General features: G+C 46.9%; 1 protein-coding gene across 1 annotated transcript; it reads right to left on the reverse strand.

The window, feature by feature from the left end:
- Positions 1-6,572: 6,572 nt before the first annotated feature.
- LOC119181788 (ubiquitin-conjugating enzyme E2 Z) lies at positions 6,573-15,611 on the reverse strand. Its single transcript, XM_037433030.2, has 3 exons — positions 15,179-15,611; positions 9,623-9,984; positions 6,573-6,787 (listed from the first exon to the last, which is right to left on the reverse strand). Exons 1-3 carry the CDS (start codon positions 15,521-15,523, stop codon positions 6,619-6,621), a joined length of 876 nt encoding a protein of 291 aa, XP_037288927.2. The 5' UTR covers positions 15,524-15,611; the 3' UTR covers positions 6,573-6,618.
- Between the last annotated feature and the right edge of the window lie 3,689 nt (positions 15,612-19,300).

Here is a 19,300-nt window from a genome sequence, read left to right on the forward strand (position 1 = left end):
TGATACCAGAGGTTTCCGCATGCATATTGACCTTGGGAATATTTGTACATTTCAGTCGACAAGCAACGATGGTGATGATGATGATAGCGCAGCTGCTTTCGTTTCGACTGCATCATTGGCGGCATTGTTCAACGCGCGACAAGTGTTGCATGCGCGCTAATGCGCGCTGCCTGCGTTGATCGTTCCCTACCCTGATGTCGGTGACGGAACGGCAGCAAAACGTTGCATGCATCCCCGTTTGAGTGGTGCATGCATAGGAGAAACGATCGTCCCATTGTTCTGTTCGAGACGGGGCAGTCCATTGGTTCCGAGCTAGCAGTGCGGCGCGCTTTGGCACTGACGGCGTACGGCTGCTTTGCAGGCGCGGCGCCAGGATTTTTTTTGTTTTGAACTTATGATGGCGCGTAAAACGGCGCTAGCAACAGAGGCGAGTACAGACAAAGAAAACAAGAAAGAAACACGTTCTGGGCGTGGGATGCCATATGTTTAGCCTTGGCTGCTAGGAGGCTCGAGGTTGCGGACCGAATGGGTCCCGCGCGAGGTTTTTAACGGTACTTGTTGACAACCGCTTTCATTTCAGAACAGTGTCGGACGGCGTGAGCCTATGTGCCAACTTCACAGTGTATAAATGCAAATGACTCGTCTCCTACATGGAGAATTATTGCATGATTTTAAAATGGCTCGGTAATTACGATATGTCGCGCTTTTCTTACATCTTCGTGAGTGGGTCAATGGCCGCAAATGTTTAGCTTCTTGTAGAGTAAAAAAAAAACAAGAGATTGAAACCTTTTAAAACCAACGAAAAAAGAGCAAAACATAAACACTAACACGTTTCTATTACTTCGTTGTTGTTATGAGGTTTGATGCGCACAATTAAGGCATGCAATAGTTTCATGTGTCATTATTGTAAGTATAATACCATAATAACAGCGAAACCAAGGACCTTAACTTAAACGAGAGAATATTAAATTGTTCTCAGTAGACCCCCACAGTCTATGTTATAACGAGGGCACGCAAAAAAAGAAAAACAAAATCTTCGCATTGTGTCTCTAAAACATTGGCCTGCATACCGATCGACAAGTGATTTTAGTCGAAATACTTCAATTACTGCACGGCAGCACGAACATATGTAAGAAAAAAGTTGAAGCATAAAACGCTGTACCACATAAAACACTGTTTAAAAAATTTAAAAATCACCGCACGCTTGGGGCCCTCTCAAACTCGTGTACTGCGTTCAAGTTTATACTGAGCGTGGTCGCAATAAAAAAAATCTTATCGTTCACACGCGCATAGTACTATTTGTCACTGCAACTGGCTGTCACCACTATTGTTATGCGACGACATGCCAACTTTACAGTTTTATCGAGGTGGGCAAGTGTTATAAAGTTCGTTCACATGATTTTCGTGATTACACCGGCAATCTTGGATTTTTTAAAACTTCGCAGCCAAGTGTTAGGCACAGTTCATTTCAACAGAATGCAAATGCGTTCAACCAGCCTGATCTTACAAGCAGTCCACCGCGGTCCTCGGTCGCGGACTTGTTCCCAGCCTCAGGGGTCTCATTTGGAGAGAGGCGAAAGGCTTTAATGCCGTTGCATAGTGTGATGTCAGCTTCCTTCCTTCTCACCAATATTCTAGGTTAGCAAGTGTGCAGATACTTTCAACATAACGATATGTTGGCGTCTCTCTTGACCCTCTTTCTTGCCCCTATTTCTCCACCCGCAGTGGTGGTTAGCAAACCGGATGCCAGTATCATGTTAACCTTCCGACCTCCCCCTTTCTATCTATCTATCTATCTATCTATCTATCTATCTATCTATCTATCTATCTATCTATCTATCTATCTATCTATCTATCTTCCCGGCATATATATATATATATATATATATATATATATATATATATATATATATATATATATATATATATATATATATATATATATATATATATATATATATATATATATATATATATATATATATACACAACGCAGTTTTTGTGTATGGGATGTTCGACCACACTTACCTTACATAGGATCAGGCGTTTGTTTATATGCGTGCACGCATACATGGACCGGATACACGGGCATACGTGGGTATAGAGCATTGACAGGATAACCGCTGCATCATTAAGGCTAAATAAATCACTGGATTCCACAAACGTTTGAGAGGGAGAAAGAACTTTAGGTGGGCAGGTGAGATTAGAAAGTTTGCAGGTACAACGTGACGGCAGAAAGGCACAGGACCGGGTTGATTGGCGCAACACGGGAGAGGTCTTTGCCCTGCAGTGAGTCTACTGAGCGTGGATGATGACAGACACGCATGCGAAATTGAAAACTTTCGGGACCAGGGGGTCAGAACCCCTTCTTCCCTATTGGTCACGCAATAGTGTTTATGCAAGAAAACGTTTGTGAATTCGCGCCCCGATCCAGTATGTGGGCTTGTACGAGCGCTTATACTCAGCGCTGTTGGACAACCGATAACGACGGTCGGCTGGCAGCTCTTATCCGTCGGCGGAATGTCCCATATCCGGAGGTCCTCGGCGATACACACTAGGCTTTCCAGTGGTCTGATAGAGAAATCTCTTTAGGTCCTATCTTGGCTACAGACCGTATTGACAGCAAATGGCTAATGCGGTTGCCTCACCGCAAACATCCTCTAAGGGACAACGACTCGTGGCCGTTCCTACAGTTCTGAATCACAAATATCTCCACTGATTGGCAAAGATCCAAGTTATAGGATGTTAAGAAGACAACCCACAAACAAAACATGCGCGCGTGTTGTGTGTGTGTGTGTGTGTGTGTGTGTGTGTGCGTGCGTGCGCTTAATCGGCAGTAGAACTGGGGACCCGGCCATATTCACAAAAAAAAAAAAAAAACTAAGTCATGTTTTCGCAAGGTGCCGAAACTGAAGGAAAAGCGCAGTTAACCTGCCTTCCTTGCCTCTGTACATTTTTATTTTCATTTCATTTTTTTTTTCATTTCTGTCTATTTTCTTACCCGTTTTTATTACTGTCCTTTTCTATTTATTTTTTCTCTTGACCGTCTATTTCTGTCTCGTTCTTTTTATCCTTTTCCGTTTCTATTTCTATTTCTCTCACGTTCTTCGGCCCCATATGCTTATTTCTGTGTTGTTATATCTCTTTTTTTGTGTGTGTCTGTTTCTTTCATCTCTTTCTCTCTCTGTCTATTACCTAGCATGCCTAGCATGTCTTTTTGTTTTCATTCTGCTTTGTATATTTTTGTTCCTACGATTCTAACAGCTGCTCGTGCTTTTATTATTTCTAATCATCACCGAGGGTCCCGTTGCAGTCGTGTACTTTGGGACCCTCGTCTGTATATTTTACTCCCTGTAACATCCTTTTATGACATGATAATAAACTGATTGATTGATTGATGTCTTTTTGTAATTTTATGTCTTTATATTCTTTATTTCCACCTACTTCTCTCTTCCTCTCTTTGCATGCATTCTCTTGCCAATGCGAGCTATTGCATCCCAGGCCGGGCAAATTGGGGAACTCGTTCTGAGAGCCAAGCAGACGATGAGACGAGGAGGACGGAGAGAGAGCGTGTCGGCCATGTTATTTGCACTCGTGATCACGAAAGTTTTTTTACACGACCGACGAAGTCTCTCCTCGCGGAAAAGTTTGATTTCCTTTTTACTCGGTACTAAAGTGATTCTTAAAGAAAAAACAAGAGAAAAGTGAGCCCCGTAACTGTCTGCATCAAAGTGCGACACCTCAACAGTAGCTCACGAGGGAATGGGGTGAGAAGGGGTTAAAAGAATATATATATATATATATATATATATATATATATATATATATATATATATATATATATATATATATATATATATATATATATATATATATATATATATATATATATATATATATATATATATATATATATATATATATATATATACTCCAGAGTGGCGGAATGCAATGAATTCGATGCGCGGAAAGACAAGAAACGATGCTTTCGTCTCGCATGCATAGCAGTTACGCATGATAAGCAATATGTATACAATCTGCCGGTGCCGAGTTTATGAAAAGCGACTGCAGCACTGTCCAAATCCTGCATCTCTTTTTGCTACACGCAGTGGGATCGATTGTATATAAATGAGTGAAACTTAGATAACTTGATACGAGGACCCACACCTCGTATCAATCCTCGTACTTCTGGCTCTGTGTGTGGATCGTGTGGCTTGAAGCTGTTTTTCCACGAGACAAAAGTCTGCAAATGTTCAGCGGTTGCGTCTCGCCACCTTATTCTTTTAGACTTACCATTTAGAATGGGGTCGCGAAGTTTACGAGAGTTTGCCCTTTCCTTCGAAACAAATCCGAAACAATAAACGAAGCCACAAGTGCTATTCGCCACCCACAAGTACGAATACTAGGCAAATCCGTGTGCTACCCATCATTCCCACGGTCGCTGAGCGATCGTAGCGCCAGAGTCCCCTATGGTCGATTTTAGGAAACTCTACGACTCTGCCCCTGTAGTCACGTGCTCTTCACGTCATTTCTCCACCATAGGTTAACCCCAACGTTACTAGATAGGTTCAGCTGTAAAACTCTCCCCATGCGCCGTGCGCCGCCGGCGTCTCCGTTTCTCGGCGTGCCGCGAGAGGGCGGGACCGCCGCATTTTGCTCTACCCGGCCGCTGCTCATCGCGTGCAACGGCGCTTCTCCCAACGCCGCTTCGGCCTTCTCATGACGCACGATAACATCAAAGATTACCCGCTACCCGTCAAGTTGTCCGCGTCCAGACTACATCTAGGCCAGAGTACTTTCCAGTAGCTGCTCAGGATCGCCTAATGTGGGGCAGAAAAGCCGTCCGTTACGGCTCATTGCATTGCTTTCTACAACAGGTCAGCCGAAGCGCATCGTGGTTTGCGCGCGCTTGCGTCGGCTGCTCGCCGGCAGTCAACCACGAGCGTGAACGGCAAGCTGGTAGCATGGAATAAGCCTCCGTTAAAACTTATTTTGATTGTCCGAATTTTATAAAAAATCACGAAACCGCTCATTTTGTTTCCAGCCAAAGAAGCAAGGTCACCATTGGAGCTACGTCATTTAGTGGCTCTAGTAATTATGGCCACACGAAGACGAAACTTCCCAATTGTCTCGACGTCCTTTTTGGAATAGTACCTTTTCCATGTCTTGCCCTGACAACAGTTAGCTTTACCAAACGCCACCAAGAAGCGACATTTCTGCAAAAGGCGAAATAGCTATAATTGAAAGAATTATTGAGTCAATTAACTGACGAAGTTAAACCAGCTTACATGTCAATAAGCATAATGTTCTTTTCAGCAATTTATTGGTTTTCACAGTGCACACTTTACGGCAGACACAAAGTAGAAAAATATATGCAACGTTTTTTTTTTAATTTACAATCAACTCCACACCTTTTTTGCTTGAGGTGAATATTGCTACAATATACCAAAGCATGTTAAGAGAAACAAAGTAAGTAATGAATAGATACATGCAAGCATTTTTATTTACAAATCAACTCCACATCTTTTTTGCTTACGGTGAATATGGCTACAAAATACGAAATCATGTTGACAGAAAAAAAGTAATGAATAGATACATGTATGCAAGGTTTTTTTTTCATTTACAACAAACTCTACAACTTTGCCAGCGTGCTTACAGCAGCTTAGCGCGTTTGCGCGCCGACTTGACCTGCACATTCAAGGCACGCTCTCGCTGAAGGAATCTGGAATAGAAATGCATGCGCGTCACCAAAAAAAAAAAAAAAAGCTCCTTATCCGGTGAAAGCTCCTTATCCGCACGCGGGATGGCCTTATTCCAAAGCGAGCGAAGCGTCGCATCTTTGGGAGCCGAGAAGAAGTGCCTGTCCGTGTTGTTCTTGTGTTGCTGCTGTAGCCACTGGTACACCCGGGAACGAAGCAGGTCGGCATTGTCGGCCTCAGCCTCACATGCAGAGACCCACAGCAATGAAATACAGTCGCTGGAAAATCACTAAATGTGCCACTCGAACGGCATCGCTCATTCAGCACTTCTGAAAACGACCGCGCGAACAAGAAACGCCAAAGACCGGGGCACCGAATGCGCCGGCTACTGCGGCGCATAAGCGAAACCGCCTGCGAGCGCCCCGGCAACCGAGCCGGTTGCGACTGCAGCGCCACAGAGAGAAAGATCGGTGGCGGTTCCGGGCAGCGCCGGCCAGTTTTACAACTGAAAATAATCTAGTGACGTTGGGTTAACCCGGAGCAGACGCCGAGCCACGCGAATTTTTCCAAAACTCTGGCGATGTTGACTGCAGCGACTGTTGTAGACGTTCTAGAAACCAATTTTAGGGCTCGCGCGACGGCTGCCGCGAAATCACTCGCATGTGGAACAGTGCTTAGGCGAATACACAAGGCACCCTGGGGATATGGGGCTTTGCCAAGCTGTTTTATACAGCTCTTTTCCTCTGTCCCAGCCACTTTACTGTACAACTGTACGCGGTAAATAAACTAAACTCAAACTCAAACCCTGTGAGTTTTGTCTGTCACGTGTCCAGAGCATCACTCCCAAATTCACAGCGAGCTAGTCTTTTTTTTTTTAGTTGGAACAGGGCTTTATTTGGCCAGTGCTCGATCACGTCCCTTAATCGTTCTTCTCGGGCGAAATTTCGTTCCTCCGTTTGACCCTGTCGTTCAGGTCCTGCAATCGTCGCAGCAATGTCTTGTAGTCGTAGCGACCCCTTGTGATGCCGAACGGGTCGTTCATCGGACAGCCGGTCATCTCCAGGCGAGCCTTCACAGCAGCTTCGTACCTGCGAGGTCAATGAGGGCAGTTAGCTGCGCATGTTTCAAAGAACAGAACGACGCTTTTTTTCTTCCCACAGGGCTGTTTAAAATGAAATTTTTATGAGAAGCCCTTTTTTCCCGCCCGAAAACCGCTAGCTAATTTTAATCAATTTATAAAAATAATGTGTGAGAATGACTCATAATCGTGAAATGTTATGTGATAGGTGTAGGACCTTCACCCGCTTTATCAAATCAAAAATCATTTCACTTATTAAGGCTTAAGTGTATAGTTTAAGACTTAGATGTCTTGCTGTACGGCCCTTTGGAAAAAAAAACTTGGTACGTGAATGAAGTAGTACAAAAAGGTCACAGCTTTGCCGCGAAGGTGAAGCGATGAACGCGATAGCAACAAATTGGAAGGTCACGCGTAGAATGGAAAACAGATGGAAACGTGCCCCGCGTTTCTCACCCACAACTGACGCACGAAACGTACTCACCGGTACAGATGAACGCGAATAAGCGTCCCAGTTGTCACTTCGCTGTGTCTGAAAAACGCGCGCTTTTCGCAAACGGAGGCTGTGCAACGATTGCAGTGACCTTTGTGCGCCCCGTAACTACAACAGAATCGTTCCATGCACGCCCAACGCCAGCCAAGACGTATGATCCTCCCCACCGAGAGATAAGGGCGCACGAGAGATCGTCCACTTCCCTCCTCTCCGCGGGCTAAAGTACGCGTGAGAGATGAGAGCCAGCGCGCACTCAATGCGCCATCTTGCTGATAATGCTGAAAACATGATAGCTCCCCCCCTCCCGAGATGCCCGCCAACAGCGGTAAGTGGTGGATATAAATAGCTTGCCGTTTAAACGTTCAACGAGGTGCCTCTCGGTGGCTCAATGGTTAACGCCTCGCATGCACGACGCGGAGGTCCCACGTTCGATTCCGGTATGTGTGTGTGTGTGTGTGTGTGTGTGTGTGTGTGTGTGTGTGTGTGTGTGTGACAACAAACAACAACAGAAAAGACAGGGACAAGAGCTTGTCCCTCTCTTCTTTTCTGTTGTCGTTTGTCCAGACTTATGAACCAGTTTACCCAGACTTATGAACCAACTCGCCCAGCTACAAGTTTTACTGAGTGTCCATATAATTGCTATCGCAATAAAACCCACGTGACCTACATCAATGATGGCGTCATGTTGCGACGGCACCCTGATGTCACATGATGACTTCAGCCCATGACATCATCTGATAGCATCATTACATCAGATCGCCGTTTCGTCAAAGATGGGCCATTCACGGAAGCAGTGCGACACCGTGCGAAGTGAAAAGAACCTCAAGGGTTTTAAAGACATCAGGCGGGGGGAAACAACATAGGGCTTTGTCTATGACACTGCGGCCGCCTATGCCTTGCACATTACTCTGGTTCATGATAGCATAGCCTAATGTACGTATTACCGGTTGTGAAGCAGGCTTTCCATCTTCAAGTGTGTAACATGTTGTTTTTGAGATATTTCAGAGTTTTTTTTTTCAGATATTACAATGCACCATTTCACAATAGGTGTAACACTTACTTAAGTGCATTACAAGAGCAGTTATGGGAGGACTTGAGCAGAATGAACTGTTTTTTTTTTAGAAAAATGTGTTACGGTATGAATGTTCGCAAATTGCGCGAAGTCATGCGCTGAGGACAGTACACTGTTTAGCGCGCTGTGACCACATATTCTAAATGGTACTCGGCTGCTGACCCGCAGGTTGCGGGTTCGAATCCCGGCTGCGGCGGCTGCATTCCCGATGGAGGCGGAAATGTTGTAGGCCGGTGTGCTCAGATTTGGGTGCACGTTAAAGAACCGCAGGTGGTCGAAATTTCCGGAGCCCTCCACTACGGCGTCTCTCATAATCATATGGTGGTTTTGGGACGTTAAACCCCACATATCAATCAGTCAATCACATATTCTAAGTTGTGCAGACAGCGCTTGTCTGGTCTAATAAAGCAATAGTCACAAATTCAAATAAGGTTCTGCATTACACAAGTTATGCAATTTGTTTGCTGCGCATACCCGGACAAATACGGGAAGCCCGAGACGTAGCTTAAGGCGCTGATACGGACCTCTATCATTTGGTGGAAGTGTAACCTCGAAGCTGTAACATAAATGGCGGTTGCGAATAGAGTTGACCCACGTGTTCGGATAAGTGCGATGAAGTAAATGCCGCCATTTTTCTTTGCTACAGAAACTTAATGGTAAACACGGGCAATTCACACGTGCAGCTTATGCGGTTGTGACAAGACGATCATGCTCTGTGTTTATTTGTATTGTGACGCCGAGAGGAAAGCGATGTTCACAGCGCTGGAAAGACTGAATGACTATCTCCGTCAAACCGAACACAATAGTTGTATAGGCTGCTTCTTCTAAATAAATTCGTCGTAAAAAGCATTAATCACGCGGTTGTTCTTAAAAAAGTGTTCAACGCTTTCGGGTGGTTCGATGTGTTTAGAACAAATATTCGACGATTTAGAGTACGAGGTACTTATACTATGGGATAGCAATGAGCTGTTCCTGTCAACTGAACAAAACCGAAATGGGATTACGATCGATTTATATCACTTGCACCCACGTTCTGCAGTGAAGCTATGCTTTTCTTACATCCGCACCCTCTCCTCCGTGCAGGGTAGCCAACTTGTTGCCATCCATTTAATTTCATTCCACATAGTTCAATTTCCCCCATTCCATTTCACCCATCCATCTATCCACTCCACATAGCGCAATTCTATTCCATCTATCCATCTATATCGTTTTTGTCCCGTTAGTAATCCGTAATCAACAGTATATTTCGACAGGCAGACGCGCTGTCACACTTCCATTCATACCTGTCGTACGACTCGGCGAACGTCTCGAAGATCACCTCCCTCAGGGCGGTTGGCGGTGGCGTGCAGGAAGAGACGACGCTTCCGACGGCGGCTTCGTCGTCGAGGCAGGCTTGCACGGCGTCACACACCGCCACCCTGATGGTTTCGTGCTGGACGATGGCGTTGTAGCGGCACACGTCGTCGGCCGTCAACTCGACGCGGAACTGCGGGTGGTTGTAGTACGGGTTCTCGGCCATGATCGATTGGATGGACACCAGCACGCTCTCGATGGACAGCGCGGGCGTCCAGGCCGGACCGGGCGACGTGCCCAGTATGCTGAGGCACACCTTGCCGCCGGGGTGGAAGTTTGGGTTGAGGCTCACCTGAAAAAAAAAAGTTGTAGTTGCGCCACCAATCACCGCCATCAACGTGAGGACGACAGATGATTGGGCTAGTTTGTAAGGATGTACGGTGGGCCCCGCCGTGATGGCCTAGTGGCTAAGTTACTCGGCTGCTGACCCGCAGGTCGCGGGATCGAATCCCGGCTGCGGCGGCTGTATTTCCGATGGAGGCGGAAATGTTGTAGGCCCGTGTGCTCAGATTCGGGGGAACGTTAAAGATCCCCAGGTGGTCGAAATTTCCGAAGCCCTCCACTAGGGCGTCTCTCATAATCATATGGTGGTTTTGAGACGTTAAACCCCGAATATCTATCTAAGGATGTACGGTGGTGATTGGAAGCGCAAAAAACACACAATACTTACCTGAAAGAGGATCAAGACGAGCGCTCAAAGAGAATTTGCGGCACTCGTCTTGCCGAGTTCTCCTTTCTTGTGCACTGTCTTTTTGTTTTTTATTTTTGCACTTCCAAGTACTTCAACGTATCCCTGTAACTTCAACAAACGAACGAAAGAGAATTTAAGGGCTGTTTTTTTAGACACAACATTACTGAAAGCCGACAGTGAAGTAAAGCCAGATAGAGTAAAGGAACGTTATTTACAAACATTTAACTGCATTCTAATAAACCCAGGAATGTGAATAAATAGAAATAGACAAGGCTGTAAAAGTAGACAAGGCCGAACATGCAACCATTTTAATTTTTCACCCTTATATGATGATTGCTACAGCACAGCTAACACTACAAATACTGTCTCTATACCTTCAATCGCTTTATTATCTGTTGGTTTTCGTTAATAAAAAATTAAGAGTTTTAGGTAATTAACAGCATTTAGAATCATCGTTATCGCCAGTTTTAATTAATGCTCGTTCGATCCCCCCCGTGACCTTCTTGTCTGCTGCTACTAATACTACTGCTACTAATACTACTGCTACTAATACTATGACGACGACGTCAACGGCGCCGGGTAGACTAATACCAGCGTCACACGATGCATTGCTGACCACGATTAAGCTTGATTCTGACCGAATTTTCGATCAGTGATTGGCTCCCTTCTACAGCTTAGTACGTAAAGAAACTAACTGTCATCATGAAATCCGATCGGGATCAGGCTCATCGTGATAAAAAGTGACCGTTTGACCCAGGTGTAAGAGTGCTTCGCCATCAAAAACACCCGGCTCGTACCTGTCCACCCCCGGTGGTCATGATGTGAATTCGCGGGGGCGATCAGTGATTGGCTCCCTTCTACAGCTTAGTACGTAAAGAAACTAACTGTGATCATGAAGTACGATCGGGATCAGGCTCATCGTGATAAAAAGTGACCGTTTGACCCAGGTGTAAAAAGGCTTCGCCATCAAAAACACCCGGCTCGTACCTGTCCACCCCCGGTGGTCATGATGTGAATTCGCGGGGGCGATCAGTGATTGGCTCCCTTCTACAGCTTAGTACGTAAAGAAACTAACTGTGATCATGAAGTACGATCGGGATCAGGCTCATCGTGATAAAAAGTCACCGTTTGACCCAGGTGTAAGAGTGCTTCGCCATCAAAAACACCCGGCTCGTACCTGTCCACCCCCGGTGGTCATGATGTGAATTCGCGGGGGCGATCAGTGATTGGCTCCCTTCTACAGCTTAGTACGTAAAGAAACTAACTGTGATCATGAAGTACGATCGGGATCAGGCTCATCGTGATAAAAAGTGACCGTTTGACCCAGGTGTAAAAAGGCTTCGCCATCAAAAACACCCGGCTCGTACCTGTCCACCCCCGGTGGTCATGATGCGAATTCGCGGGGGTGATCAGTGATTGGATCCCTTCTACAGCTTAGTACGTAAAGAAACTAACTGTGATCATGAAGTACGATCGGGATCAGGCTCATCGTGATAAAAAGTCACCGTTTGACCCAGGTGTAAGAGTGCTTCGCCATCAAAAACACCCGGCTCGTACCTGTCCACCCCCGGTGGTCATGATGTGAATTCGCGGGGGCGATCAGTGATTGGCTCCCTTCTACAGCTTAGTACGTAAAGAAACTAACTGTGATCATGAAGTACGATCGGGATCAGGCTCATCGTGATAAAAAGTGACCGTTTGACCCAGGTGTAAGAGGGCTTCGCTATCAAAAACACCTGGCTCGTACCTGTCCACCCCCGGTGGTCATGATGCGAATTCGCGGGGGCGATCAGTGATTGGCTGCCTTCTACAGCTTAGTACATAAAGAAACTAACTGTGATCATGAAGTACGATCGGGATCAGGCTCATCGTGATAAAAAGTGACCGTTTGACCCAGGTGTAAGAGGGCTTCGCTATCAAGAACACCTGGCTCGTACCTGTCCACCCCCGGTGGTCATGATGCGAATTCGCGGGGGCGATCAGTGATTGGCTCCCTTCTACAGCTTAGTACGTAAAGAAACTAACTGTGATCATGAAGTACGATCGGGATCAGGCTCATCGTGATAAAAAGTGACCGTTTGACCCAGGTGTAAGAGGGCTTCGCTATCAAGAACACCTGGCTCGTACCTGTCCACCCCCGGTGGTCATGATGCGAATTCGCGGGGGCGATCAGTGATTGGCTCCCTTCTACAGCTTAGTACGTAAAGAAACTAACTGTGATCATGAAGTACGATCGGGATCAGGCTCATCGTGATAAAAAGTGACCGTTTGACCCAGGTGTAAGAGGGCTTCGCTATCAAAAACACCTGGCTCGTACCTGTCCACCCCCGGTGGTCATGATGCGAATTCGCGGGGGCGATCAGTGATTGGCTCCCTTCTACAGCTTAGTACGTAAAGAAACTAACTGTGATCATGAAGTACGATCGGGATCAGGCTCATCGTGATAAAAAGTGACCGTTTGACCCAGGTGTAAGAGGGCTTCGCTATCAAGAACACCTGGCTCGTACCTGTCCACCCCCGGTGGTCATGATGCGAATTCGCGGGGGCGATCAGTGATTGGCTGCCTTCTACAGCTTAGTACATAAAGAAACTAACTGTGATCATAAAATCCGATCGGGATCAGGTCCCATCGTGATAAAAAGTGACCGTTTGACCCAGGTGTAAGAGGGCTTCGCTATCAAAAACACCTGGCTCGTACCTGTCCACCCCCGGTGGTCATGATGCGAATTCGCGGGGGCGATCAGTGATTGGCTCCCTTCTACAGCTTAGTACGTAAAGAAACTAACTGTGATCATGAAATCCGATCGGGGCCAGGCCCGATCATGATAAAAAGTGACCGTTTTACCCAGGTGTAAGAGGGCTTCGCTATCAAAAACACCTGGCTCGTACCTGTCCACCCCCGGTGGTCATGATGCGAATTCGCGGGCGCGATCAGTGATTGGCTCCCTTCTACAGCTTAGTACGTAAAGAAACTAACTGTGATCATGAAATCCGATCGGGGCCAGGCCCGATCATGATAAAAAGTGACCGTTTTACCCAGGTGTAAGAGGGCTTCGCTATCAAGAACACCTGGCTCGTACCTGTCCACCCCCGGTGGTCATGATGCGAATTCGCGGGGGCGATCAGTGATTGGCTGCCTTCTACAGCTTAGTACATAAAGAAACTAACTGTGATCATAAAATCCGATCGGGATCAGGCCGCATCGTGATAAAAAGTGACCGTTTGACCCAGGTGTAAGAGGGCTTCGCTATCAAAAACACCTGGCTCGTACCTGTCCACCCCCGGTGGTCATGATGCGAATTCGCGGGGGCGATCAGTGATTGGCTCCCTTCTACAGCTTAGTACGTAAAGAAACTAACTGTGATCATGAAATCCGATCGGGGCCAGGCCCGATCATGATAAAAAGTGACCGTTTTACCCAGGTGTAAGAGGGCTTCGCTATCAAAAACACCTGGCTCGTACCTGTCCACCCCCGGTGGTCATGATGCTAATTCGCGGGGGCGATCAGTGATTGGCTCCCTTCTACAGCTTAGTACGTAAAGAAACTAACTGTGATCATGAAATCCGATCGGGATCAGGCCCCATCGTGATAAAAAGTGACCGTTTGACCCAGGTGTAAGAGGGCTTCGCTATCAAAAACACCCGGCTCGTAGCTGTCCACCCCCGGTGGTCATGATGCGAATTCGCGGGGGTGATCAGTGATTGGCTCCCTTCTACAGCTTAGTACGTAAAGAAACTAACTGTGATCATGAAGTACGATCGGGATCAGGCTCATCGTGATAAAAAGTGACCGTTTGACCCAGGTGTAAGAGGGCTTCGCTATCAAAAACACCCGGCTCGTACCTGTCCACCCCCGGTGGTCATGATGTGAATTCGCGGGGGCGATCAGTGATTGGCTGCCTTCTACAGCTTAGTACATAAAGAAACTAACTGTGATCATAAAATCCGATCGGGATCAGGCCGCATCGTGATAAAAAGTGACCGTTTGACCCAGGTGTAAGAGGGCTTCGCTATCAAAAACACCTGGCTCGTACCTGTCCACCCCCGGTGGTCATGATGCGAATTCGCGGGGGCGATCAGTGATTGGCTCCCTTCTACAGCTTAGTACGTAAAGAAACTAACTGTGATCATGAAATCCGATCGGGATCAGGCTCATCGTGATAAAAAGTGACCGTTTGACCCCGGTGTAACAAGGCTTCACTATCAAAAACACCCGGCTCGTACCTGTCCACCCCCGGTGGTCATGATGCGAATTCGCGGGGGTGATCAGTGATTGGCTCCCTTCTACAGCTTAGTACGTAAAGAAACTAACTGTGATCATGAAGTACGATCGGGATCAGGCTCATCGTGATAAAAAGTGACCGTTTGACCCAGGTGTAAGAGGGCTTCGCTATCAAAAACACCTGGCTCGTACCTGTCCACCCCCGGTGGTCATGATGCGAATTCGCGGGGGTGATCAGTGATTGGCTCCCTTCTACAGCTTAGTACGTAAAGAAACTAACTGTGATCATGAAGTACGATCGGGATCAGGCTCATCGTGATAAAAAGTGACCGTTTGACCCAGGTGTAAGAGGGCTTCGCTATCAAAAACACCCGGCTCGTACCTGTCCACCCCCGGTGGTCATGATGCACATTCGCGGGGGCGATCAGTGATTGGCTCCCTTTTACAGCTTAGTACGTAAAGAAACTAACTGTGATCATGAAATCCGATCGGGATCAGGCCCCATCGTGATAAAAAGTGACCGTTTGACCCAGGTGTAAAAAGGCTTCGCTATCAAAAACACCCGGCTCGTACCTGTCCACCCCCGGTGGTCATGATGCGCACGCGCGGCGGCTGGTTCGGGTACTCGGGCGGGCACTTGACCAGAAAGTAGAAGAAGCCACCCTCGTACGGCGTTTCCGGGGGCCCCACAACCAGAGCCTCGATGCGGGTGATGTCGTTCTCCTCGGGCGCGATGAATACGCCCGCCGGAGGCGCGGCGAAGATGTCCATGATGTCCCGCCTGGCCCTCAGCAGGCACTGTGGCGTGGGCTCTTCGCGACTGTTGCACAGCGGGTCCCACGTGTAGGACCCGGACGGCAGGTGGCTCGTCGAGAGGCCGACGCCCGCGGCACTACGCGATGAGTGAGCGGTCGCCATGGGCTGCTCGCTGCAGACTCGGTGGACAGCGCTTCAGTATTCGCGGCTCCTGAAAGACCACCTGGACCTGCTCGGGAGTCTCTTCTTCGTCTCGGCCGCCGTTGTTGATTAATTTTGATGATGATGATCACGGTTATTACCAATGGTCTGCTACACTCTAGGCCCGTACCCACGGTGCGATGGTGATAACCTTATACAGTTGATGCACACTCGCGAGATGATAGTTCTTGTGAGTCAGTGAGTGAGTGACTGAAACAACCTTAGTAGGTTCACAATAGGCGCCTGTTAGCTCGGCGTCACCTGGCTAGGCCCTCTCGGGGACGGTCAGGTTAAACCTGATATGACAGCGCTCGCGCGAGCCCTGTATGAACGGCCAGGAATTTTGTGAAATATTAAGTTGAGGGCCTTAGACGTCTCATCTAACGTGGTATTGGCCTTCGGCCGCCGGGTACCTAGGTGAAGCGAAAGATCATCAGACGATGGCGGTCACCATGACGCCACAGATCTCCAAACTTTGTGACAGTGACGTGACGTCAGTACGCGGTCTTATAACATGAATTCACACGATGACGTCATTACACGACATCGTCGCTTACCTGAGACTGTGGCCATTACAAAATTCCAGTCGTGCGAACCACTTATGGAACCCAGATGCTAGCGTACCTAATTCCAAGTCTTCTCTACAGACATACACAGGTCATAGAAATTATGCAGAAATCACTGTCCCTGCATACTCTTTTAAAAGAAACACTGCAACTTATTTTCTTTTCTGTCAACAAGATTCACAAGTTGTGTATGCAGTAGATATATGTTCTTCAGGTATCGTTATTTAATGACTCAAGACTATTATTGTAAAACTATGCCTTCTATTCACCTCGTATGAAACTGTGCTTTTATGTATTAACAGCGTGTAATGCTATATTTCTTCGTCCATGCACTGAGTGTGCATTTGGGCGCTGTAGGGTCCCGCCAGGCAGAGCCCACCTGCCTTTTTCGCACGTATCCAAGACACTTTCTGTTTACAAAATGAAGAGCTAAAAGGTACACAGACCATGCTGCAAACAAATAAACAAAAAATTAACAAGCTCCGCTTCACGGGCACTGATGAAACAGCGAAGCCGGTAGCAGTACCTCGGTCAGGCTATCGCATTTCCATATGTTATGCAAGTTTTCGAGAAATTGAAATCCTTAATTTTGTTAAGATTTCATTTCCATGGCAGTAAAGTTTCATTGCATGCTGACTGTGCACTCCTGTACATCATTGCCACTCTTATACACGTAGATGTATTGCAGCCCAAAGTCATATGAGGAGTTTAAGAGCCGCCTTTCCTCTGCAACGAACACTCTTGTTCAACGCCTACCTCAGATCGGAAGCACGCGCCACTATACAGAACGGCTGTTCGACTTTGAGAAGCGATGCGCCTTGTGCAGCTGCTGCCGTCCGGATGTGTTTTTGAGTGCGTATACAGCTCCGATATTGCGTTATAGTCGAGTTGTGGCAGCAGAGCGAGGTTCCCTGACCGTTAGACGTTGCACGACGAAAGAAAAACAAAAAAAAAACGTGTTTTCTCGGTCCGAAAGCTCCGTCAACGACAGTTGCTCAACCTCTTCCTGTATGGAGACGCTGCAGACGATTCCATGACAGTACCTAAGAGAATGTGGCAGACGCACCAATTGTTGCCAGATAACTAGGCACTATGAATATCCCCTATTATGATTAACATAAGAATACCCTAACGAGCACCACTCGAAGGCAAACCATACGTGTTGCCTTCAGTTAGTTGCGATTAGCCACTTTAGGATTATTCTTTGTTTAGTTACGTGGAACACCCTCTACGAAATAAGATCTCGCGTGCTAGTTATCGCGTGCTAGATCTCGCGTGCTAAATAAGATCTCGCGTACTGTCCAGAGAAACGGTGTCTTCTTTGTAGCCGGTTTGCTAACAAGCTGCGCCAAACAACGCACCAAGTCAGAGTGACCGTGGCATGCTTGCAAAACTCGCGCGCAACTTGCGCAGCGCTAAGAACGGTATCTCGATCATGCCAAAAACCAATACTATTGATAAATCCCAACACCAACGTGCTCGAAACGAGTTTCGCTACCCTCGAAGAACAGCGAACCGAAACATGTCAGCTGCTAGGACTGCACACTAGCAATAAAAAATAAAAATAAAGTAAAATGAGATAAATGTTTACGCGAATCGTGCATGCACTTTCGATGGGCTATTTCCAGCAAATCGCATTCAATTTGGGCTAAAATGTGGAGCACAGACGAAGGAGTATTAGGTAGAATAGACAGTGTTGTAAGTGCTAAACACAATATTCTGAAGACAAGCAGATTGGACGAGTTGGAGGGGGCTGATAAAAATAAAACAGCTATTATACACAGCTACAGTGTAACACAGAGAACACAAGGGAAAATACACAGACGGCGCTGAGCTTGCAACTCCGAATTCCGAATATTCTGAATGCCGGTGTCCCCTTCGCGTTTTAGAACCCATTGGGGAACAGGCCACATTGTTCCAACTCGTGCTGAACACAACTAAGCCCCCGCGGAAAAACAACCTTCCCGCAATAGCTTTTTCACCTTGAGGTGCATTCTCACGTACTCCAAAATCCTTTTGCCATCGGCTGCAGGTACCGGAAGTTCTATAGCGCCTGTTCGAAGTTGCGTGCACCGCCCTCGAGCAAGGACAATTGAGAAAGCCAAGCATGAAGACCTAAGAAAAAAAAAACACCCCGAAAAGAAAAAAAACAGACCTATAGGACAATTGACCAACGTCGCTGTCCCCAACAGGACGGTACGCGCACTGCAAACACAAACACATTTGACAACTTGTTACGCAAACTATCTCGCGAACAATGAAAACACAAACACATTTGACAGCTTGTTACGCAAACTATCTCGCGAACAACGAAAACGCAGGAGCAAACACGCTTCACGAAGCGAGCGAACCAACGACGCGTGTCAAATCAAGACACTTCTTCATTGGTTCACGCCTCCGGGGCAAACAGCACTGCCGCTTCCGGCCTTGTTGAGGTGACGTCAGTGGACGAAGAACGCGACGAGGAGTAGCAGCACTGGCGAAAACTCATTGCGTGACCGGAGGACCCCGTGTCTGTAAGCAACGTCTCTCTGAGAGGGGTCGCGAAGAAAGAAGAAAGCGTAACACAGATTCTCTCTGTTCCGCGAACACCGGCATTTGTACTTGCCTTGTAGAAGCAGCCTTAACCAATAAATAACGAAGCCAAGCAAGGCACGCGGACGATGTTGGCACTTTTTTTAAGTGTATTGCAGTAATTACAATATAAATGGGAAGAAATTCAAGTGGACAAAAAGGAAACTTGGTGCCGGCAGGCACCACACCTGTATACCCCTTCAGATAACGCTTCCGATGCTACGCCTTGTGGTCGTCCTTCTGTCCACTTTATCCGGTGTTTCTATGCGGGTAAGCATAGAAGTGTTTGTCAGTGCCACTTGTATAGCTGTGATTGCTAGCGTAAAACGGTGTATATTTTTCTTTTTCTTTTTTTTTTGCAGCAAACAGACGTAACGCCTCATACTCGCCTCATGGGGTTGCGGATTGGAAAGGCGTGTCCCTGTTCGGTGGTTTCTTGCTGAAGAGTCAACATTGCCTTGAGAGTGGTCGACCGTCTACTGATTTTCTTTTTCTTTTTTTTGCATACGGAAAACAAATGATATTGATTTTCGCTTATAATGTCGTAAAAAAAGAAGCAAATAGAAAACAACGATTTACGCCTATCGGTATTCCACCA

This window comes from Rhipicephalus microplus, chromosome 10 (assembly GCF_043290135.1).
Source record: "Rhipicephalus microplus isolate Deutch F79 chromosome 10, USDA_Rmic, whole genome shotgun sequence".
Lineage (NCBI taxonomy): Eukaryota > Metazoa > Arthropoda > Arachnida > Ixodida > Ixodidae > Rhipicephalus > Rhipicephalus microplus.

What these genes read in the sequence shown, in the direction of transcription:
- LOC119181788 (XM_037433030.2), bottom strand. Translation starts at nt 15,523, where the DNA reads ATGGCGACCGCTCACTCATCGCGTAGTGCCGCGGGCGTCGGCCTCTCG. An exon ending in TGACCACCGGGGGTGGACAG is followed by an intron (nt 9,985 to 15,178) that starts GTACGAGCCGGG and finishes TTTTTTTTTCAG; the next exon opens with GTGAGCCTCAACCCAAACTT. An exon ending in TTCGCCGAGTCGTACGACAG is followed by an intron (nt 6,788 to 9,622) that starts GTATGAATGGAA and finishes TTGACCTCGCAG; the next exon opens with GTACGAAGCTGCTGTGAAGG.